The sequence below is a fragment of the Wasmannia auropunctata genome, unplaced genomic scaffold, assembly GCF_000956235.1.
Source record: "Wasmannia auropunctata unplaced genomic scaffold, wasmannia.A_1.0 LD336053.1, whole genome shotgun sequence".
NCBI classification, from domain to species: Eukaryota; Metazoa; Arthropoda; class Insecta; order Hymenoptera; family Formicidae; genus Wasmannia; species Wasmannia auropunctata.
In genome coordinates this window covers 5,832,092-5,856,607 of record NW_012026837.1, presented here as the reverse complement: position 1 = coordinate 5,856,607, position 24,516 = coordinate 5,832,092, and the positions used below count along the sequence as shown (strand labels likewise).

The 24,516-nt window shown below is 43.9% G+C and overlaps 1 protein-coding gene across 1 annotated transcript in view; it reads right to left on the bottom strand.

The window, feature by feature from the left end:
• Positions 1-24,516, bottom strand: part of LOC105451316 (nephrin) — a 96,237-nt gene that overhangs the window by 29,620 nt on the left and 42,101 nt on the right. Inside the window, exons 3-5 of the mRNA XM_011691684.1 lie at positions 22,719-22,927; positions 17,628-17,738; positions 15,037-15,243 (exon numbers count right to left, since the gene is read on the bottom strand). Of these exons, the coding sequence (XP_011689986.1) occupies positions 15,037-15,243; positions 17,628-17,738; positions 22,719-22,927 (527 nt within the window). The remainder of the gene's footprint in view (positions 1-15,036; positions 15,244-17,627; positions 17,739-22,718; positions 22,928-24,516) is intronic.

The window sequence follows — 24,516 nt, the reverse complement described above, 5'->3', positions numbered from 1 at the left end:
GGGGGGGGCAGAGATTGGGACGTGGGGAGCGGGAGGCAGCGGTAAAGGCAGAAGAGAGATTTTTCATTCAAGCCGCACACCACGCCCAGAGAGTCTGGAATTAAACTTTCAGTACGCCGAACTTTTGACTCCAATGAAAAATTTCCCTCTCTCTTTGCCGCCTTTCTCACCATCCCTTCCCCGCGTCCACCATTACCTTCATCTTCGCTACCTTAATCTACCGGCTACACACAATCACCGCTCGCTCGCCGGCTTCATCGTGTTCAATCGGCACTCGGTGCTAAAAGCGCGATTACCCAGCATAAGCCGCCGGCACTCGAGGCGTCTATACAATCGCGTTGCATATTCGCATCACGCAATTCCGTGCTCATGCGGTGAATGCGGCATCCGTAATTCCGCGTCTTGAACGCTATTCAATTTTCCGATCTTCCAAGCCCCGTTTAAATGCCGTTAGATCCGTGGATATTCGAGGCCCTTCCTCGAACGCCGTATCCTTCGATCACGATTTCGTATCCAGCGAATCTTCTTTTTTTTTTCTTTCCTAATGCCGGAGAGAATTTTTCGGCCAGCTTTTTTTTTTGCAAGCCAATCGGAAACTGGTGCCGCCCCTCTCAGGGCGGTGCTCGTTACACGGATCTTTTTATTCTCGTCGCTTTTTTTATCCGTCGTGTTTATTATTTCGTTATTACGAATAAAGTAACGTGCGCACGCTTTTTGCTTTCTCGTCGTTACGTGAGTGGACTAGGGGGTGAGACGTGACCGGGAGCAACATTCTTCTCACGTTGTATAAACGTTCGTCAGCTTTTTTCGCCGGTTGTATTGTATATCATCGCCTCTCTCTCCCCCCCTCCAGCCTCCCTGCCCCTCCCCCCCCGACGGATGGTCATGACGAATAGCGCCGTGCGAAAAAAGTGCGTCGGTTGGTGTCCATTAGATGACCACCACTGAGTGCCCATCGAGCATGCGAACGGCCGCGTCGCGGTCACACCGATGGGTCTAATGGGTGTCTGACGGATGATGCGTTTCGCGCACGTGGATCGGATTTATACAAGTAATGTTCCCTCCTCCCCATAGATTCATTAGACGCTTTTTCTCGCTTGCCGCAAATTTAGTGGTTAATAATTTTCACGCGTATATACTTTCGCCGACGTTGTTTTTCGTGTTACAGGAGACACTGCGTATCTATTTAGTTGGAATAATTTATTATGATTAAATGGAATGACTAATATTCAAGCTGATATTTAAAAATTCTCGGATTTTTGCGTAATAACTAGTTATTACAACTCTTAGTGCATGATAATTCTCCTCTACTACACGGGTCGTTCGTGTCTGGATTAAATCATTTTTAAAAAAGCTAAAGTTATTAAGTGTGATTCTTACTTATATTCTTGCTTATACTATTATACCTTTAAAAAGCATCTTTGGAAAGCAATTAGCAATATGTATGTGCCTAATACGGATCTAATAATATTTTTACGTGATTTTATTACATTTTCTTGTTTTTGCAAATTTTTATCTCGTGGGAGGTATCTGTAAGGTTGTGTACTAAAGAAGCATGTATGTAAATGTTATAATTAATTACAGCCGACACAAATGATCTGTGCATTAAAGTTGAATAGCGTACAATTAATAGATTTTATTTGGGAGAGATATCACTCCAGAATATAGCGTCTGATTTAAAACGTAATAGTAGGGACTTTCATAAATTGTCTTCTTAATAATATAATGTAAATGTTATAATTAATTACAGACATTACAGCCGACACAAATGACCTGTGTATTAAAATTTAATAACGTACAATTGATAGATTTTACTTGGGAAAGATATCACTCCAGCATATAGCGTCTGCAGGTTTAAAACGTAATATAGGGACTCTCGTAAATTGTCTTCTTTAATAGTGTTATATTTTCGATCACAGAAAATTCTGTATCATTTCCATAATGAATCTGTATCTTCGGCCAAATAGAAACGGGGCTTCATCTCGTTTTATCTCATAAAATAAAATTTTAATTGGAACTCGTTGAAGAAGAGAAAATAGACTATTACAAGAAACCGATAATATAATGGGAAAGTATCTATCGGAATGCAATTTATTCGATATTAAAGAATACTGATAATTCTGGTTCTGGCAATTATTGTTTTTACGATAAAAAAAATAAACGTTCGCCGTAATATCTGTATGTGCCTATAAAGGTGTCTCACTTGTATAGGGCAGCTGCTTAGGTAGAGCAAGCTGTAAATAACGCTGATAAAGAACGCCGATGGGCATCCTGAAGGACGACTGTTCTTCGGGATTGCCGCGAGTCGCGAGAAGGGATTCGACACGTTTCGGATAAGAGGCACGGAACGGCGGAATAAAAACGATACTAACGAGATCGGGGTGCAAAAAGGGGTTAAAGGGAAAGGATGGAGAGCGGAGGAGAGCGTGAGGGAAAGACGAAGGGAGAGAAGGAGGGAGGCGGGGAACGCGCGAGTGAGTAACGAACGAGCGGACGAGGTTGAACTTATTGCTATCGCGAATTGAAAATACGCCCGTGCTTAATCCGGCGGGGCTTACGGTCGCGTTTGCATATCCCGGCTGCCTACTTTCGCCCGGATATCCCGCACCCGCCATCGGTAGTTTTTGGTGAGTCCGCCGCGCCATCGCCGGGGTCCTTTCTCTCTCTGTCTCTTTCTCTTTTTCCTTCCTCTCTGTTTATTCGTACTCGCTTTATTACGTTCCAGGATTAATGCAAAGTTACAGACAAAAAGATTGTAGGTATTAAATGTACCGGCGCACGCACCGAAAAACAGAGCGGCTCCGTATCCGGGTGAATAAATGTTACGTAGATGGACCCCGAAACGCTTTCTCTCTCTCTCTCTCTCTCTCTCTCTCTCTCTCTCTCTCTCTCTGTCTGTCTCTCTCTCTCTCTCTTTGGCGCGACCGCGGCTGGCTTTTTTTTACCGCCGTCGCGAAAAATGCAAAACGATCCACCTTCAACGGTGAGCCAGAGCCCGGCAGCGGCACCGTGTGTCATCCCGGACAGGAAGCTGTCCTAACATGACGCACTATGAAAGATGCATGTTAAAATGCCTCCATTCAACGTGCCTTTTAAACTTCGTTTAAGTCGTGTATCACTAACTCTTCAGGAAACATTCAGAAATTTTACACATCTATTTTTTTTAACTGTATAAAGATCAGTAAGCTTCATTTTATGCCACAAAAAGTAACATATCCAAGTACTCAAAGAGTATAGTCAATATTTTGTATAGATAATAACTGCAACGATATAACTGATCCTTTCAATGCGCTGGGAGAAACATTACCGATTTTTTAAATTACGGTTTTCCGTAATGTACGCCGAGCGCGCGACTCTGTTCGGAGACTCTGCAATTAGCATTGAAGTTTGCGGAATTGCAATATTACATTGTGCGCATTGGCGCTCTAATGAGTAACTCCCAGCAACGCGTCGTGTAAATTTGTTGGCCGACTCTCCGTGCATTAGTAGTAACGGACGGTGGGACGCTAATGAGTAGGCGAGGCAGACCGCCTGAGCGTGGACGCTGTTTGAATAGAGTGGAAGACGAAGTTAACTCGAACTGGGTAGATGAAGAGTCCGCGAAATAGCACCAGCGTGGCGGCGCGGGCGGCGGCGGCGGCGGTGGTGGTGGTGATGGCGGTGGTGCGAGCACGCGGTGCGGCGGGAAGTCCGGCGGACAAATTAACAGGCGGCGACTCTGATTCTGTTTGCAAGGAATCGCGGCCATTGTGAACCCCGAATTGCACGGTGCAATTTCGATCACCGAATTTCACCGCCCCCGTCTAAAGCCCATTCGGCTCGAAACTCGGGGACAAGTTTCACGCGATATTACGAGGCCGCGCGTAGACACGCGGTGAGACGCGCAGCGCGCGTTTCCGTTCACCCCCCTCCCCCCCGGGGTCGCACAAAAGCGTCGTCGTCGTCGTCGTCGTGGCTGCGCTTTTATTTGCGTTCATTAGCCATCGCGCGTGTTATGAAACTCTATGTAACGTCGATCGAAAACGAAGGGGGGAGGGAGAGAGTTTCTAGAAACTTTGTTCGAATGGCCGAGTTCGTAAACCAATTACTCGTTATTTCATCCGTGAAATGATTGCGGCCGCGCCTGTGTAAGTTTCCCACGGACGCCGCTGCCGTATCGATGTTGCACTCGTGTAATTTATTTATCTCGCACAGTATTTTCCGGTATACGTACTGCACGTATACCGGGGGTACGTTCCATAAACCGAGAAATCCGAGAATTTAACGTTACGTGGGGGAGTTTCCGTCCCAGATATCGTACGTGTGAACACCCGTAATTCATCCCGATAGGAAACGTTGGCGGTTATTGTTAATATTCGTTTCATTTCTCTTTTTTTTTTCTTTCTCGCCGGACTCCGACCCGCGTCCTTGCGTCTCGCGGAATCAAAAACTATCACGTGGACGTACGCTGTCGGTACTCGGTAGGTAGTCGCTGTCGCTGACGCGACATTGATAAACCTGTGCAGCGAGAAATGTCCGAAGTGTTCTAACTATTTTCCTTAATCCCGTGCTCCCTCTGGATGGCATCTATCCCGCTCAACAATGATCACCAATAACATTAATCAAGAACGTTCCTCGCCACGCCCGCATGTCGCTCGGCGATCCGGTGCGGGTCCTTGGGACATTTACGGCTCTCCCTCTCGTTGTCGTCTCGACGATGACCTGGCGAACGAAGGAAGGAAGGAAGGAAGGCTAGGGTCGCGCCGAGGGAACATTTGTAAGTGCACACGGACCGCCGTCCCGTATAAGATGCGCGCCCCGTACACACACACACCACACACACACACATACATACATACATACGCGGGCGCATTCCTACAGTTGCGGATTGTTCGGCGAGTGACGGTGGCCTTGTCCCGGGGTCACACGAGACTCACTCGACTTCAGCCGTAGTCTGAGAGGGCTCTCCTGTCTCTCCTTCAAACGCTGCACCGTCTCCGGTATACAATCAAGCCCGCCCCAAGCCCAGTTCGAGAACTTGCGCCTCTTTCGCGTCGCTCTTTCTCTCGCACCTTCCCACCCCCCACAGCCGCCCGTTTCTCTCGCGCTCGCTCGCTCGCACCTCGGCCGTCCCATCTTCGTTCCCATCGGGTGGCTTTAACCCCCCCTCCGTGTCAGCGTACCTGTCGTCATTGTAGTCGTCGTTGCAGCCCTCGTTGTCGTCGTGGCCTTCGTATCGCGCGCCACGCTACCCACAAGATACCACAGAGGAAAACGCAGAGGCCATCTCGTCGTGGCCCTTAACTATCCCCGCGCGCACGACTCGTATTTCTACTTTATCCCACTCCTCCCCCTCACCCCTCCTCCCTCTTCCTCTTGCTACCTCCTCGGCGTAGCTCCTTTCCCGTTCCTTCGACGCAGTTGCGCCGCCGCTGCCTTTGTGAATTTCTATGCATTTCTCTCGTGGGTAACGTCGTTTGCTACCAACGGAGCCGAGAACTTTGTAAAAGGTCGAGTTTTGATGCTGCGGCAATCTGATTTCGAAATGATTACGAACTGCATTAAGCTTAGACAGAGAAATACGAGGAATTAAGAACGAAATGGCTTTTAAGTCGATTAAAGCGATATAATTATATAGGAATGCTCATTTAGTCCTCTACGTCTGAACCTAGGATCCGAAATAGGATTTTTAATAAAAACTGCATTAGTAATGAATTCATCTAACTCATTGAACTTAATTGCGCTCTTCTGGAAGATCCTTTTAAACGTGAAATTTATCAAGATTACTGCAAATATGGAACAGCTAAAATTTAATTTTCTCCGCACATGTTTCTCTGCTCCATATAATTTGACACTCGCGAACTGGTTATATTTTCCGTGCATATGTATTAAGGGAACTTCAGATATATAAATTCCAGGATTAACGAGCGTTTGGCAATTCTGTACACGAATATAACATATACTATTATTGTCTCTGATCATTATTTCATTTTGTCCGCATAATTATCGTCTTTATACAGAAATAGAAAATGTTCCTCTAAAAAGTGATCTTCATACAGAAATAGAAAATGTATCCCTGAAAAAGTAATATCCTCGGGACGAAAGGAGGACCAGAGAGATTCGAATAAAGAAATCGCGCCTAATCTCGGAAAATGATATCGCGGATTCTCGCCGACGTAGTACACCCGGGAGAGCCGCAAAAACGACCGAATAGTCGCCCGATCGGACGGGGAGTGAAACGGGCACACCTCTTCTCTCTCTCTTTCTTCTTCTCTCCCAGGAGCCGACTTTCCCAGCGCGCGAACTCTTCCCCGAAGAGTTTCTCAATTTTCAATTCCATGAATATCTCGTCGCGGGCACCTCGACGCGACGGTCTCTCTGCCCAAAATGGCTACCGTGAATCCCCATCGACGTGGGATCTTTTTGTCTCGCGCGACTTATCAGCCGTGCGCGCTCCAGGAAGCGAGCCGCATTGAAAAATCACCGATTCCATTAAAAGTTCAGCCGGATTTCCGGGGCTCGGTGTGATTTTCACCCGCCTCACGTCACGACTCTAAAAGATCAGCTCGGCGCGCGGCTGAATGCTTGTCGTAGAAAACGGACTTGATCACCAGCGGCCAATCCAAAAAGCTGACGTTCGTCGGTATTACCAGTCTTTTTCTCGATTTTTCTTTTTTTTCCGTCTCTCTCTCTCTTTCCCTTCCTCCTTCCGTCCCGCCTGCGATCCGCAGAGAAGCTTCTCCGTCCCTCTCGTCCGCGAGCCCCTCTTATCCTCACACCCCTCGGCGACCAATTTCCAAGTCTCTCGCACTGTAAATCAGGCCCACCGTTACCCAATTTCGCTGGCTGACTCCATTACCAGCCTCTGCCCTCTAATTAGTCAGGCTCGATTAGGTCTGAGGGTTGGGCCGGTCCGAGCGAGGTAGGTTAGTGTCGGGTTTGTTCTCCATTCCCCTCGAGAGCGCCGATTCAATCCCAAGGTCGTTCTCATCCTCTTTAGAACCTCCATCGCCTCCATATTATACTCGATCTCTTCTGTTTCCATCCTCGCTTGCCGCGGCGACTCCATTCTGGCGCGTGTAATTTTACTCTCATTGCACTCCTCTCTCTCCATTCCTCCCTCTCTCTCTCTCTCTCTCCCTTCACGATCTTTCCTCCGTTTCACGTTTTAATGAAGCGATAAAACGTACATGTGATTTCGTTTCATCGCTGTTCGCGTTCGCTCGTTTTGGATAATCCCTCATTTGTATTGCGCTTGCATCTCGACATTGCGCATGGCTTTTTGGTGCAGTGGCCGCTTATAGCTCCAGCTAATTAAATTCGCCCGAATGTGTGTGTGTGTGTGTGTGTGTATGTGTGTGTGTGTATGTGTGTGTGTGTGTGTATGCTTTGCAAGTTGATGATCATGCAAACGGTTAATATCATTACTCTAAATATTCAGTATATTGTATCCAATACAGAATCACGAAGGATCAACTTCGCACGATTAACCTCGTTTAGCGCGATTCATATGTCGAACGATCCGTTTTATGTAAGATCCGAGGTATATGCCGCCTCCATATTTCTATCAGATAAAAGCTATATGAAATGGGAAAAGAATCGACCCTTGTTAAGACTTAGCAAGGATATCAACTTTGCCCTTATACCTCCTCCCATATAACTCCAGAATATCACGTTCAATACGGCGGATTCAATCAAACCAGACTGATTCATTACATTAATCTTCCCGAGTTTCCCCCTTCCGCTCACATCGGTGAAAGGTCGATCCTCTTTTCGGAAGCAAGATTGAAACCTTTCGCCTCATGTCCAATTCCATCGATTTGGATTACCAACATATACGAAAAATTATTGCAAAAGGAGGGTGCGCAGGATCATCTAATTCTTATTTTAATTACGAGTATTCACTATATCAAAATGTTAGAAAAAGAATTTTTTATATCTACATATGCAGATGCACGCAAAATCGTAAAACGTATAAAACATAAAAAAAAAACTGTTTTAGTAAGTACACATATGAGAATATAAAAAATGTATAATACTAAAATAGTTTATATATATATATATATATATACATACACATACAATACATTTATATATGTATTTAATATATAGTATATTTCTGCATTTGCACTTAATTTTAGAACATTGCGCGTTATATTTTGCACGTAATATAATAAACACCTACTCGCGAGTTTGACACAAGCTAAAAGGCGCGTAAAACCATTTAATCAATATGATTCGCTCGTAAGAAGTCTAAAAGAAACGAAAGAGCATTACTTCTGCAAGGCGGGGAGAGATGAGTTTAAGGAGCCGTACTTTACGACTGGCTAGCAGAAAAAAGATACCGGCTCGGTTGAATAGTTCGCTTCGAACTTCTCCGACTTACCTACTCCGACGAATAATGAATACAGTTTTTTTTTCCTTTTGACTGTCGCGAAGTACGAAGAGGAAGTTTCTCCTAATGAAATTATCATTACGAGAAGATTTCGCATCAGCGCGACGAGAATAACCGAAAAATCACTCGTAATTATTTTAATTTCACGCCCGCGTGTCGTATATCGGTATCTCCCCCCCACACCTTCGCGTTTCGCGCGCGGTTTATTTCCATTTCTCACAGCTGCCAGTGAACGTGCGTCCCGGTGAAAATAATTCGGGCGATAAACCCCTGCAAGGGGGGGGGGGAGGAAGGAGGAGGAGGAGAAGGAGGGGCGAGGGAGGGAAAAATATGCCATTACCGGGCGCTCCATTTGTAAATGCGACGATTTTCGAGCGCGCAAGCGTTAAATATTAATTTTCTCGGAATAATGGGATTTCAAAACCACGGTACACAACTGAATGTGACACGCGATGTACCGACTGGCGGTCGGTACTTCGGAATTTGCGCAGAAAGACTCGATGAACCGTGAAATAATAATGATCCGCGATTAAACTGCGTTATACGCGGCCATCGTTCAGCGCGCCGTACGTTTTGATAATTTATTTCGCAGCGTTCGGTGCGCGCGCGGAACCCTCCTGTCACGGTTCATATTAACGGCCGCGGTTTATTTATTATGAAACGTTTGCTAGCTGACCGAAGGGCCAGATCGATTTACTCCTCGATAGGCACGTCGAAAATGCTTTCCGTCCATAAATCGCACGGAATCCGGTCGGAGCGCGGTTGCCTTGATTTCACTTACAATATCAAACATTGCAACGTTGACATTATGCTTTATGCTAAAAACAATATGCATAATTTGTTATAAATCGTGTGAATAATTGAGCACGCGCAAAATTCAGAAGCAGGTCAAGCAGGCGATATTTGAGAATTTCTCGCAAGAGAAAAAGAGTCATTTATAGTCAGAAGAGAACTCAAGAAATATATTAGTTTTGCTTTTTTGTATCTAGAAAAGTGATTTTATTACGAGATATGGACTATTCTACATATTGGTTAAGAAAAAAAAAATGCAGGGCATTTACGGCGCTCTCGACAAAACTCGCTTAAAAAAATATATTTTTTTTTTCACTTTTCTTCTCATTTGATCTTCTTGTTGAACGGATCGTACAATATCCCATCTATTTTCTCTTGCCGGACAAAGAGAACTCAATCTATCATCAATTTAGCGCGCATAATTCAATCTGTTACAGAACGTCGGTAGATCTTTCGTTTGCAACAACGCGAGATCCAGATGAGTTTTCGCGGCCCAGGAAATTGCATTTTCCACGCCCAGTCCTGCGTCTCGTAAAAGCCTTGGCGGCGGCGTTAAGCGAATACTTTCCCGTTCGTCCGCGATTCGCAATCCATCCGGCGCGCAGTCATGCAAATAACGCCTCGAACGTATGTCCATAGGAATCGCACGACTAGCTGGCCAGCCAGCCAGTCAGCCAGCCAGTCGGGGATGAGAGGAAGCCGGCAGGCACAGGAAAGACGCGAAGGTCGGACGTAGGAGGGAGGAGAAGGGGCGGCGGGATGGAAAGCATAAAGTCGCGTGGAAATCGCTCTCGTTTGTCGAGTCGTCCGTAAAAGGCGGCGGAGAGGCGGACGTAAGGCCGCATACCGATAATTCCACGGAGTGCTCCGTGGAATTTATGAGGTTTAATCCTTTGCGGAATCCAAGAGAGGCGGCTCGCCCCGCCGTCTTCCCTCTTTACCCGCTTCCTCCCGTCCCGCCGCCCCCCCCATCCATACCACGGGGTATACGATGGCTTAAGGGGATGGGGGTGGGCCGGGCCCGGCCCGACGGCGGCGCGCGGGGGCCGCACGCCGGAGACGCCGGGGTTCAAAGTGCATGAGGAAGAAAGCCCGCCGCCGCTCTCTCTCTCTCTCTCTCTTTCTCCCTCTCTCTCGCGTTCTCTGCCTCACGAGCGAAAGAGCGCGGCGGGCTTTAACGCCGGGCAATAAAACCCGTGGAGTGGCGTAATGCCTATACGAGTGTGATGCCCGCGAGTATATAATACCTGAGAGATACGTATACCTTTCCCTTCCCCTCCCCCCTCTCGCACTCACTCTTTCTCTCTCTTTCGTACAGGTGCACGGTGCGCTTATTTCCTGCGTTATTCGGCGAAACGTAAAGCGGAAATTAAAGCCGATAGACCGGGTAACGGCCCACGGCACGCGGATAATTATGTTCGTTTCGTTCGCGCCTCTCCCTTTCGCGGAATCGGCGGCGGGGACTTATTTGCATATCGGTGGCGTGAGTTAGAGTCATGTGTCCATATGTATCTCTGATATTGTCGGGGCACGCGGATACGCGTGTGTTCGATTCGAGGGCGGGTGGAGGACACGTGATAATTTGAGCGGAAAATATTCTTGTCAAAACTGTTGCTGTTAATAAATTACTCGTATTGATTGTGAATATTTAAAAAAAGAAAAAAAGTCGACGCGTTTCACGTTGATTGATGAATTATACAAGATCCGAGATCTTGGACCCCGAAATGAGGAGTGAAACGTGTTTTCTATATTCTCTTATAGTTCCGTCGAGTATACAATCGAGTCCGCGATACTTATCGTCCGCGATCAGTCCGGCGCGAAACTTCTTCCCCTCATGCGATTCGCTCGATACCGATAAACGTGAGACCGCCGTTTTCCGCTTAATGCCCTCTCCGCCGTTCCTCCCACCCTTCTCGCAGGACATAAACTTCCTCGCCTCCGTGCGTGCATCGCGGTTTTTTTTCCGCGGCGGCACGTCGCAGTCGCGGGGGCTGCAACTTCCTCGCCCAATTAAAAATAATTGAATGCAAAAATCCGCTTTAATTCGCCAACTTTCAGACACGGCTTGTGATAGGAGCTCGTAATTATGCGCGGGGACTATAAGGCGCGCGCTCCTACTGAAAGCACCTCTCGCGCCCCTCGCGTTTTTTTTGCCATCGTTGCCTTTATATTTTTACGACGAGTATGCATCACTCGGGTCACGACGGGTATACGGCAAAAGATACGGGCATATGTGTCGAGCTTTTATGCCGAAAAGAGGAAAGACGAGGAGAAGGGGAGAGGAGAAGGGAAAGGGAGAGAGAGAGAAAGGGAGAGAGCGCGATAAAAGCGATTCCGGAGGGAAAAAGTGAAGTGCTCGTATGCGATTTATTGTAATCACCACTAAAACACGGTATGCAACAATTTGCAGTGACGTTCAACGATGCGGATTCAGTGCTCATCGATCGCGTTCGAGCGATACGCCAGACCAGGAAAGGATAACGTTACGATGCCTCGCGAGTCTGCCGTTATTAATACTTTACGCCTCTCGCGCGCGATGGGCTACGAGAAAAAGGAAAAGAGAAAGAGAGAGAAAAGGGGGAGGGAAAAACGCTCGATACCTTATCGATCATGCCGAGTCTCGCGTCATACCTTGTTCGTCGCTCATTTACCGCGGCAACCGCCGATCGTATGCACGCGTATATAGGTTGGTGCGCTGCCAACCGCGGACGACAGAGATCCGCGCGCGATATGGTCACGCGGAAGACGCGGTGCCCGCTAATGGGTCGCATCACTAACGCGCCATTACTCGAATATTTCGAGCGACGTCGCACACACGCACGCACGCACGCACGAAAATTGGGTCTCTCTCTCTCTCTTCCCCATTTCCCTTCCCGGAGTTTAATTGAACGACCACCGGCGCGCGCGGTTTCTGAATGCTTGTCCGTAACGCCAAAACGACGAAATGATAATTGGCGCGTGCTTACGGCATTCGGCCGCGCGGCGCAAACCCGCTTTCGCCGCACGCGTAAAAATCGCTTGGCCTTTTGTCCGTCGTTCGTTCGCAGTTTCGTCGCGCGCAGTTAAATACACGCGCTCAATAAAAAGACCGTCCGCTTCGCTTTCGCGAACGCAAAAAGAAGGATGGATTTTCGATAATTTCCCGAACGCAGTAGACGTTCCGCCGACACTCGACTTTGCCTCCTCTCGTAAATTCCATTCTTCCCATGAAAATCGTGTTTTTTTTCCTTTTGTTTCCCCCTTCCGTATAGGAGAGGGCACGTATTATCACTTTGCCAAAGAGTGCCCATCGACGTTTTTATTACCGTCCTCATCATATATGGCGTGCATGCGTGAACGCACGTCACCGCTAATATTCCGCTTCCGCTTACGTTTCGCCTCGTCGCTTTCGTTAAAAATTCTAAGTGTTACACGGAAGGTAAATCTGCCGGTTTTTCGGTCTGGCGATTTCTCTTTTGCCTCTGTTTTCTGCACTTCCGAACGCACATTTAAGGTTTTTTGCCGAAAAATTTACATTTCAACTTGGGCGTTTCTGCGACAGAAAAAATCTGACGAATCACATTCAAAATTCCATGGTGAAAAAAAAAAAATTTCACGGCGAAACGATATAAGTTCCGTATTCTTACATTCGCACGTCTTCGATGAGGAAAAGCTTTTTCTCTACCGAAATCATTAATTCTCTTTGTGGATGCGTTAGTACGAGTCTCCGCCGGGCTTGGAAACATCGCGAGAAGCGGAAGAAATATCCAATTCTGAGAAGATAATAAGGCCGCGACACCGTCGATGAGCATCAGCGAAATGGGGTGAGCCACTTTTAGCAAGAGGCGAGAGAGGGGAAGGGGGAAGGGCGCGGTTCGTCGCTTCACGATGAAAACGAGGTAAAACGAGGAAAACCGCGATGACTTTCCGCGCGACCTACGATGCCCCGAAGCCCCTCTTTCTCCTCGGAATTTAATAAAAATCCGAGAGCTTCCGGGGAATCGAGCTCTCGCAACCCGTCGGGGCTCTACCCGGGGGAACATTATGCGTTTCGACTCTCTCTCCTCGGTGCATCGCCCTTCGATTCTATCTCGCTTCACTTTCCCTTCTATCGCACTTCTTTGCCCTTTTGCGTATCCCTCTCTCTCTCTCTTTCCCTTGTTTTTTCCTCTCTCCACGTCACTTTAGAAGACGTTTCACCCGTCTCGAGTAACTTCCAGACAAATTGCGTCGCCGAGCGGTGCTTGGGTCGACTATTTCGACGGAATCGTTTCGACGGAAATATTTGTTATATAAATATCGGTGGTACAACGTACGATTTGTTATTCGGTCAGCAGATCGATTGCGCGTCGTATATCGTGGAGATTGTACGGCTGAATCTTAATTTAAAGCAATCTCACAAGAAAATTACACGGAAAGAACGATTTTGTTGAAAGGTCTAAAAATTTTGCTAAAAACAGATCTGAAAATAATTTTTTGTTGAATTATCAAAATAATTTGTTGGAATATTAAAACTGATAAGTATTGCTAAAACGTTTTGATATTCTAGCAATCATTTTGACTTTCGCACAAAATTATTTTGATTATTGAACAAAAATTATTTTCAGATCTGGATTCAGCAAAATTGTTCTTTCCGTGTACGTCAATATAGGTCAAACAAAATAATTTATTTGAACAATTTTTTTATAACTGTTATTTTCAAAAATAATTCAATGTTTAAGTTTAAACTAACACTCTGTATAATATATTTAAAGTAAAAACAAATTCTTTCATTTAATATTCAGACAAAAATATTAAAAAACTTTTAAATATTTTAGGAAGTAATTCATGTATCTGTGTACTTTTGTGTGATATATAATTAAATTTAAGCTCAAAATAGTGTCAATTCCGCGACAACATGCCATGAAAGTATTAAAATCCGTAGGGAAAAAATAAACGCATCGACCATCATGTAAAAATTAACTCAACTATCTTTGTCGCCTGCCAGATTTAACGTTGCGCCCCGCAATTCTTTCTCACCCTCGCCTAAACTGAATGGACACGTCGAAACCGTGCAGGGAGAAAGAAGAAATCAGGGAGCGCATGCACGTGGCTGCGCGGGATAAACGCCGGATTGCAGAGCCGAAGCCGAGAGGCTATGGGTTAAATACTTTCCCGCTTCGGTATTCAGCTTCGTTTACCCGACAACGCAGATTTTCCCTTTGGCCCGATTCGCAAATGCATTCCTTTTGCGCCGATTCACAGAGGAAAGCGGCGGGCACGGCTGGGCGGGATCGATTGTACCCTTTGGATTTATCCTCCTGAGAGACCGCAGGCGGTGTTACACTTTGTAACTACGGCGCAACAACGAAACTACGAAGCTCCATGAGTTTCAGCTATCTGCCGCCCCTTTAAGCTCTCCGCGTAGAAAAAAATAAATAAAAAAAAAAGAGCGGGGACCGTGCTCATTCGCAATATTTTATAAGTTATAACAACACGAATGCGATTTCTTTAATATTTACGCGCGTTATTATTTATGCATGTTCAATTGGGAAAAGTCGCGCAAAAAACTTAGGAAAAAAATCGCATCAAAACTGCACGGAAAGAACGATTTTGTTGAAAGGTTAAAAAATTTTGCTAAATACAGATCTGAAAATCATTTTTTGTCAAATCATCAAAATAATTTGTTATTAAAACTGATAAACATTACTGTATAAAACGTTTTGTTATTCTAGCAATCATTTTGGCTTTCGCACAAAATTATTTTGATTATTGAACAAAAATTATGTTCATCAGATCTGGATTCTACAAAATTGTTCTTTCCGTGTGCACCGAGACAATATCGTTTCTTAATTTATTGAAAAAAGACCTATAATTATATGAAGACACTGTACGATAAATGGTACACTTACGATGCATTTCAATCGCTACCGACGTCGACACGGGTTGACTGATATTGTTGTTGGACGCTTGACAATCGAACACTGCGTGAAGATCTGCCCTTGATAATTCTCTGACGACCAGTGTGTTTCTACGAAGAGCGGGAAACTCGCCTGGCTCGTCCTTGGAGTCTAAAAGCGTTTCTCCGCGCCACCATCTTACTTTAGGCTCGGGGCGACCTGGAAATAAGTACCACAAAATTTATCAGCTTTGTCAGAAATAAAAGACCGCGATATTAAGTTGAAATTATTCGTACGCGTAATAAAATCTAATAACGTATTCTTAAGTTTAGCTCGTATTTTTATCTTTAATTTCGGTTTCTCTGCACAAAATGATAATAATAATGCATTAATAATAATCCTTATTGAAGATTTATGCGCATTAAAAATAGAATGTTATCCTTTGCCGTTTGCGATTTAAACACGGAAAGAACGATTTTGTTGAAAGGTCTAAAAATTTCGCTAAAAACAGATCTGGAAATAATTTGTAGTTGAATCATCAAAATAATTGATTAGAATGTTAAAACTGATAAATATTAAAACTGATAAACGTTTGTATTGCTATAAAACGTTTTGATATTCTAGCAATTATTTTGACTTTCGCAAAAAATTATTTTGATTATTGAACAAAAATTATTTTCAGATCTAGATTCAGTAAAATTGTTCTTTCCGTGAATATCGGTTAGACAAACAAAATCAAATTATTTGCAACGCTTTTGAGTTTTTCTATTTTAATTGTAATTGTGCAAATTAATATACACGGAAAGAACAATTTTGCTGAATCCAGATCTGAAAATAATTTTTGTTCAATAGTCAAAATTATTTAGTGCGAAAGTCAAAATGATTCCTAGAATATATATATAGAATATAGCAATACTTGTCAGTTTTAACATTCCAACAAATTATTTTGATAATTCAATAAAAAATTATTTTCAGATTTGTTTCTAGTAAAATTTTTAGCTCTTTCAACAAAATTATCGTTCTTTCCGTGCATGCTCGCTCGAGTTATTAGATTATTGGAAAATATTGCGTTAAAGTTAGTAACGACATAAATTTCGACAAAATATATATATTACGTATATGTCAATAATAATTATCTTCTAAGAGACATTTTGACATTTTTATTGTAAAAATGTGCAATATTTTCCATCGTTTACCTTGCTTCGAAATTTTTCAAGAATGCATAAATTTTTAAAATGACTGCTTTCTTCGCGAAAGAAACCACACGCGTTACTACGGTATCGACATGTCGGCCACGCTATCCACGGTGCAACGTATCGCACGCGCGTCCCTTTCTGTCTTACTAGTTTTTACCGCGCGAGAGTCCGTCAAGTTTCCGTGCATATACGTACACTCGTCTCCTCCCTCCCGCCCCTCCTTTCAACCGTCCATATCGGTGTAGACTGCGCGGTGCGCGTTAATTCATAATTCATAATGGTCGTTGCGTGCGGATAATCCCCCGAGGGTGAATATCCCGTTAAAGGGAGGCGGCGAGTGGCGGAGGGGGCGGTCTAGCTTGTACCGGAGCGACCTCATTATTTTTTACCGGACCTATTTTCGTTCGGGAGGGACAAGCAGAAAAACACGCGCGGCGGAGGGCGGAGGGCGGAGGGGGTGGTTGCGCGCGGGGTGCGGTGGCGCCCGAGGGAGGGGAGGGAGAGGGTTGTAGGAGTAGAGTGGAATTGTATGGGCGGCGGTGAAGAGCGCGGCATAAGAGGTGGCATAGCACTGTCGTGTCCCTCGGGTGGCGGCATGCGAGGTAATAAAAATAAATTTATTATCGTTATTGCCTTCGCCTTGCCCGACACAGAAGCGCCGCGCGGCCGGATATTAAAATGTAATAGAATAAAGGGGAGCGCCGAACGAATGCATGCACCGCCCGCGACCGCCGGCCGTTTAAAGCACTCGACGTTTTGTCGAAAGCGTTTAACGATCCGAGGGTGCAACGGTGCCCTTTTAATTCCGTATTTACACGAAGGTATAAACGTCCGCGTGCGAGGGATAAAAAACGGTGTTTCAGAGAATCTATATATGGTAATAATAAGGTGATACTTATATTCGTTCTCTTTTCGCCATACAGGAACTCGGACTATGTTTTCGTACAGCGTAACGACAACGTGTAATCGAGCTGTTACGACGACTGCTGCGCGGGATCAAAGGGGAAATTATCGGACACGGTGAAGAGTACGGCGTTGGAAAGGTCATGCTGAGTTTTTAGAAATTCTCGCGCCGGACCGAGTGAGCTCTGAGAAAGACGTTCTTCATCCGCAGTATCAGAATGCGGTCGTGTGAAGTTTTAATTAGACACTAATGACGCTATAACTAAGAATAACACGACTTCGGTCTGCGGGATGAACGAGAGTCGTGGCTGTTTTACATGCGAGAGCGAGAGAAGGAACGGTTGTGGAACCCGCCAGAGAAGAGAGAGTTCCATTCCCACCGGTCGTGACCAATTATTCCACCCGGCTCTTTCGCGGCGTATTTACGTCGGGCAGCCGCGAAAGAGAATACTCACGACGTATTTTCATTCGACCCGCTCTCTCATTATAGAAAGTAGGACTTACCCCCGGAGACGAGGCACTGCAGTCTCATGTCACCACCTTCTTCGTAAGGGCCGGCCACCGCTGGGACGGTCTTACCGCGCTCGTCGATAATGTTCGGCTTCTGCGGCGGTACTGTAAAGGGAAAAAAAAACAGATGAAATGCCAAGTCCGTCGTGACGAGTACAAATATCCTGAGACGCTTAAGAGGAAGAACGAAGTAATTACTTTAGATCAGTGGTACCTGCTTAAAAAGAAGTGCAAAGGGAATTTATAAATGACTTTAACAGTAAAAGAACTGTACGTATATTGTAATATTAACATAAGATACTAAAATAAATAATAATTTGAATAATTAAAATAATATCTATAATTCTATCTATAATTTATCATCCGTACAAAATCTAGTGCATTCCGATTTCGATTCCATAGAAATTCATTCATTTTATATATACGTTATTCATCAATCTAGCTGTTTATTTAACGACATTATCTTTTTGCAGCGTTGACGTACACCGAAAGACGGTAGATCATGCATTATATAGCACCGTATAATTATAACTGACGCAAAAAATTTCGCAAATTGAATCGCCGCTCGCGAATTAAGTTTTCATTTCGCGAGTTAACATCTCGCCACGATTTCAATTGCGATGAAAAAGAAAAAAAACACGTAAAAAGGTATTTGCAAAATTTAGCCGCCTTTGTTCAGTTACGTGGCCGCGCTCGCTTTCCAGTCGAGAGGTACGACGCACGGTGCGGCCAATCGTTTCGAGCGGTTTCGAGTTTGACCGCCTCTGACACCACTACGAGCTATTTAAGCACAGATAGGAAACTTTCCATGTAAGTCAGTGGCGTCCGGGGAGGAGTAATTCACGATACTCGTGCCACGGGCGCCGCACGAATAGTCGAACGAGCAGGTGTACAGGTGTTACAGGTAACCGCTGGAAACTCGTGCGGACGAGTGAGCAGGCACGAAGCGAAGGCACGAGCCGGATAGTATAGTTTGGCGAAAATGTTGGCTCGATGCCGCAAGGAAGGTGAAGGATGCGGAGAGCAAGACCGGCGGCGTCTTCTCCCCGTCATCTCGCGAACGTGTATTAATACGTATAGACGTTGATTAACAATCTTTACGTTATTTTCCCAAACTATTCCAGATTTTGCCAGACGCAAACGGAAAGGAACGGCTCCTCGTAATTGGATTGGTATCAGCTACGATATCCTTCCGCGATAACTCGCAAACCTCTTATTATGTCGGTAATTCGTACACCTACCCGCGCGCAATAAACCATTTTGCGTGCAAGGAAACAATGCGGCAAGGTATCAAAAGGGCACGTAAAAGGAAGGAGGAGGAGGAGGGCGGGGGAGGGTCACGCGGGGAATCCTTCCCCGGACCCGTGTATACTTCGCTCCCGACATGCGGACGGGTGGAAGAAGGGTTTCGGTCGGTCTATCGTGGCGTGTAAACGCTCGGCAATTGAATATCGGAAATAGCGGCGTGTCGGAACGTCAGAAGGTGAGTGGCGAGCACTATTGCTTCGAGGATAGGCTGCAGTCGCGGTCGGGATGTCGGATGTCCGAACGAAACAGGGTTCGCCCTATGAAAATTCACGACGGCGTACGGCGGATGAATCGATTGGTAACTCGACCTGATTCCGTAAACGCTGGAATACCTTTTAATCTTTTAACAATTTCAATTTAAAAACCAATACACCGAAAAGTCCGCATTTCTATAAAGCACTTTATAATTGAGTGAATCTTATCATTCAGTTAACACACATTAGGCACGTATAATCAATCATCTTAGATGATGCGTTATTACTATACGTGATATAGTCACGTTTTTCTGTAATTATTACATATAATTAAGGACATGGCCTTAGAGGCCGTAATGGCTTTACATATTATATATCTCGTCCATCGAAAGCTAAAATTCATATATTCTCCCTTATAATTATTCTCACGGATGCGCGCGCGCGCAGACGCATCCGCAGGACAAATTGAACTGGTGAACCGAATGGGAAATAAACTGGATTAACACGGATGCGCGAAGTTAAGCCGTCGGTCACGATATCGTGCAAGTGAGAAAGTCCCGAACGTGAAAACGTTACCCGATACCGGAAATAACGACGAGTGAAGCACCTCTGAAAATAGGATTATCGTACCACCCTCTATATTTTGTATCGAGTGTAATCGATATATTAGTGGATTCTTCGGTATTAATCGCAATCTCTCTCTCTCTCTCTTTCTCCCCTCCCCCCTCTCTCTCAATATCCACTAAATATCAGCTTAACATACGGCAACCACTCGGAACATATACGCAAACTAAATTATCAAAACGCGTGTTGGCGAGGTACTTGAACTCTCGCGTTTGCAAGCGACGCGGATTGTGCCGCAGATAACGGCCGGATAATTGATTACGCGAGAACATAATAAACAGGGCATGTGTTTGCACGCTTTTAACTTAATGCACCATTATAATATCGAGTGATCTAACATAACCCGCAGTGAGCTGTGTATAAGCTTTTGGTCGCTGGGGAGAAGCTAGGAATCGGAAAACTAAGTCCTTGATAACACAGCTAGGTTCACAGAGGTGTCAAAGCTGAGAAGTTACGCGTTTTCAAAAATGATAATCAACTTAACTTGTGATATTTCCGAATAAAAGTTTTGTCCACAAATAATTCAAAATTGAAGATAATGTTACGTATGTAGCTCAACCAGAAGATTACCGTATAACAATTAATTTCACACTTTTAAATTTTGCTTATAATATAACGGTAATTTTTCCTTATAAATGTTTTGTAAAACGCGGATTATAATACATTTTATTATTATTTTTTATTTTAATTTCCGCGAAGTTTGAGAAATGATTTTGTAACGGCAACCGTTTCCATTGTTCACTTCATGGAAGAACGGGACACTTTCAGTGAACATTTTCGCGTGACAAATGACATGCTGGAATTTAACGGGTTAATTTGTAGCACCTAAGTTTCACATCGGCGGCGAGTCGACGTGTCCTCGCAAATCATGATGTTTGGTACGTGACGCGAAAGAGGAATTGTCAGAGCGATACCGTTCGCAGATATGAACGCGTTTCGAAAATACGAAGGTGTGTTTTCTGTTGCAGGACGTGCGACCGCGGGCACAAGTAACCGCAATTACTCGCTGCGCCGAGAGAAAAAGAGATAAGTTCCTTTCACACAAATCTTCAGTGTCGGAAGTCGATATTCGAGTCGGCCAATTGAAAATCGAACGCCCATTTGCTCGAAAGCTTGTCCACTCCTTGCGAACGTTTCATGTCGAACGTCTCTTTGACGAAAAGTTGCATCGAGCATTTTTATTAATTGAATAACTTTTTACGCGCAAAATGCCCGCTGTCGCGGGGCACGGTACGCGTACAAATGCACCGCCGGAGTCTTGTGGAAAACCTTGTGGAAAAAGTTGATATTTAATTTAGCGTGGCCCGATAGCGTCTCGACAGCGAGTGTTTCGTATACGTAAAAACGTTTCATCTGTTAATGCAATAGTAAGATTCCTCCGGGGACACTGACCGCACTAGTAGTTTTTCCGAAGGGTTCCACCACCGTGGAGCGAACATCCAGTAAATTGAGGAATCGTGTAACAAAGTCCTTTTCCTGGAAAAGTACGCTTTTGCACGGAGAAGTGCCCTTTGCCGAAAGAAACGTCCAATTCCGAGGTGGACGTCGCTTTTGTAAAATCTCATGTCTTTTCTTTCCAGGATACATTAAGTTTCTTGAAGTGTACAGTCGGCGCTTTAAACGGAGATCAAACGTTCTTTGTAACAGATAAATGGTGTTGCGACAACGACTACAAGAAAGGAGGAACAAAAGAAAGACGTTAACTGTAATATTAAGGAGGCGCTGCAATATTTTTTTTTCACAGAGACTACTCTCTCACAGAGTAGAAAAAAATGTGCTACTTCAGTGCTTCAACACACAAAATAATTTCCTTTCTGAATGTTACACCACGTTACATCTAATGAGAGTCACATGATGTTAATTGTTCCACGAGAAAGTAGCAAAAGACGTTGCCCGATACAATTCTCGTGTAATTAAAACAATTTACTAGAAATTAAAATAAAATTCACAAGTTATTCTTTCGAATAGAAGTGCCGGATGAGAAATGTGCAACGGCAACGTTGAAAAGTTGACTTCGTCAGATGAAACATGTATATATTGTAACGCTCGCGTTAATTGAAAGAAAACGTATTGTATGAATTTAATTCTCAAGTTTGATATAATAATAGTTGATTCAACTTAACATACAGAAAGTTAAGAAATACGAATGATATAGCGCGATGAAAAACGCAGGATGCGGCAAACGAGGCAACGAGGATTGCGTGCTCAACTATCCTAACTATGTGAAACTGACTAGCGGAATTTGCTTGCACATTGTTTTCCGCAGAGTATGAATTTTCACGAGTGCTGTGGCATAATAGAATTGTATCAGAGTTCCATTGCGAGACGATCGATAAATTATAACTTCGTTGGGAATAACGGGAGCGTCATTTTAATATTCTTCAATAAATCGCGAGAGAAGGGGGGGAGAGGGAGAGAGAGAGATATGAAGTTATTCATTATTAGCTATACAAATCTATTTTAAAATATTAAACGAAATTACATTAATACGTGAAATGCAATTTATTCATGCGATCATTCGCGTTAATCGATTCATGCCGAGCTATCTAAAATATTGACACGGTGCTCTGCGCATGACGGTTGAATCAATGACATGCTGGCGTAAAAGTGAACATTGAAGCGCGATAAAAGTTCCGATGATCGCGAAATAAATGACGGCTTCGAGAATGTATAATATGAATTTACATATATTAAAGTAATTGCAGGATTAGTTATTTTTTAATCGCTCGAAAAAACCAAATTGATAAATTTAATTTTTACGAATAATCGTATAAATATTGTAAACGCAATAATTTTTTTTACATCGGTCTTGCTTATTAGTTTTTCTTTTCATACTAGTAAAACTGTTAAAATTCAGAAACAAAAAAGAATAATATATTAGTGTATATCTTTTAATGTAAAAATTTTGAAAATTTTGTATATTTTAATATATACAATTGTCATTCAATAAGATACGAACCTATCACCGTCATTTGAATTCTGGAGTTTCTAGTCGGATTTGTGGTGAAGTCCACTCGACACCTGTAGTCCCCTTCGTCCTGCTCCTGTACGTGGTTAATGCTCAAAGTTGCTGGTTCTGTTGTTGTCCGGAATAATGCCCGGTCGCCGAGATATTCTTTCTCGTGCCAGTGCAACGGTTTTTCCGAATGCTTGCCACGCAGATCATAACTGAAACAGACATTTCCTTCACTTACTTCGTATTCTTCACTTGTTACAGTTGTTGCGAGAAAGAATGCGACATCATAGATATTGCAAATTGACGTGTAGATACATGCAAATAATATGGGATACTCTAATCAAATATTTCAAGGAATTTAAGAGATAATGTTATCTTGCTTATAACACACAACTAAGATGTGTGCGAAACATCCAAGTTGCCAAATCTGTTTTAATTAAAATTTTTTAACTAATCGGCTTATACACATTATAATAAAAATATGAAAGTGTATCAATATGCTATATAAATTTCTTCTAAAGAGTAAATTCTTACGATGATGGTATCTTGGAAGAGATCAAAAGATCTTAATAATAAATTCAAAAATTAAATCCACCTCCCATATTTATAAGGACATTTTATTCGAGTGGATTATTTCTGTTGCAAACTTGATTTCTTTCGTACGTTTTTATTATAGGATTAAGACAAAGTTTTGCCGAGGATCCTGTAATCTGGAGAAAGAGAATAGCGCTTGCAGTACGATCTGGTATATAAGCGAAAATCGTTTCGCGAATAACGCGTGCTCGGGCGTGACTGCGCCATATGTCGCTTTATGTTTTTAGCTATTTCCGAGTGCCGAGAGTAGCGCGGATCACGATGAAAAATAAAGTGAAACAAATGCAAAACTTCAGAACTAATATCGCGACAGGAAGAGAATTTCGTTAACTCTCGTCACTCTTCACTAAACGCCTCGCACATATTTGATGGCGAAGTTGGATAATAAAAGACACATATGACGTAGTGGAAAGAGCATAATTTCACTAATTAATTTAATATGATATAAGCTCGCTTTTGTGAAATAAATTTTGCATTTTAAATTATTTTAACTTTATGGCTAACACTAAAAAAATTATAATATATTTAATTGAATATAAAGTTCGTATCTGTCATATTAATTGCATTATTATATTTCTGTCACACAGGATAATACCAGTAGGCAGTAACACATTTATTTCAAACCTTTTTCTATACAATCTCATAATTTTATTATGAGATCACAAAGCTATGTGCACACGCGATAAATTATTGATACGAAATTATTACATTTCTTTAAATATCAGAATTTAGGTATATTATACGCGTCCCAAATTTTTATCTCATTTGACTTTCATATCTTCAGAAATAAATGCTAACCGGATTAATCCTACATATTCGAATTTTGTCGTCGACGATGCATAAAGCGATGCAGCAAAAATCATGAGTCGTACTGTATGCTCGAGGTGTTAATTAAGAATGTATCGGCCAGCCGGTTAGCCTCCACACTCACAGTCAGACGATCGGGTTTTACAAGGGAGATCCGCGCTCGCAGCCGTCCCGACGCTTCACCGCAGATCGCCCCCGCAGTGCGATCCCACCGCCCTCGCATACCTCGCCCCCGAGACATCGGGTGAGCATCGAATTTGCGGAAATACCACGAGTGCCTCGTCTGGTACCAGATTCGGCCGCGCCGTAGAGTTGGAACGGATGTGGCGGACCAAGGGAACGGAGGCGGGCCGAGCTAGGAGAGGACGGTCGCGAGGGTTGGTGATGGTTAGAGCGTCGG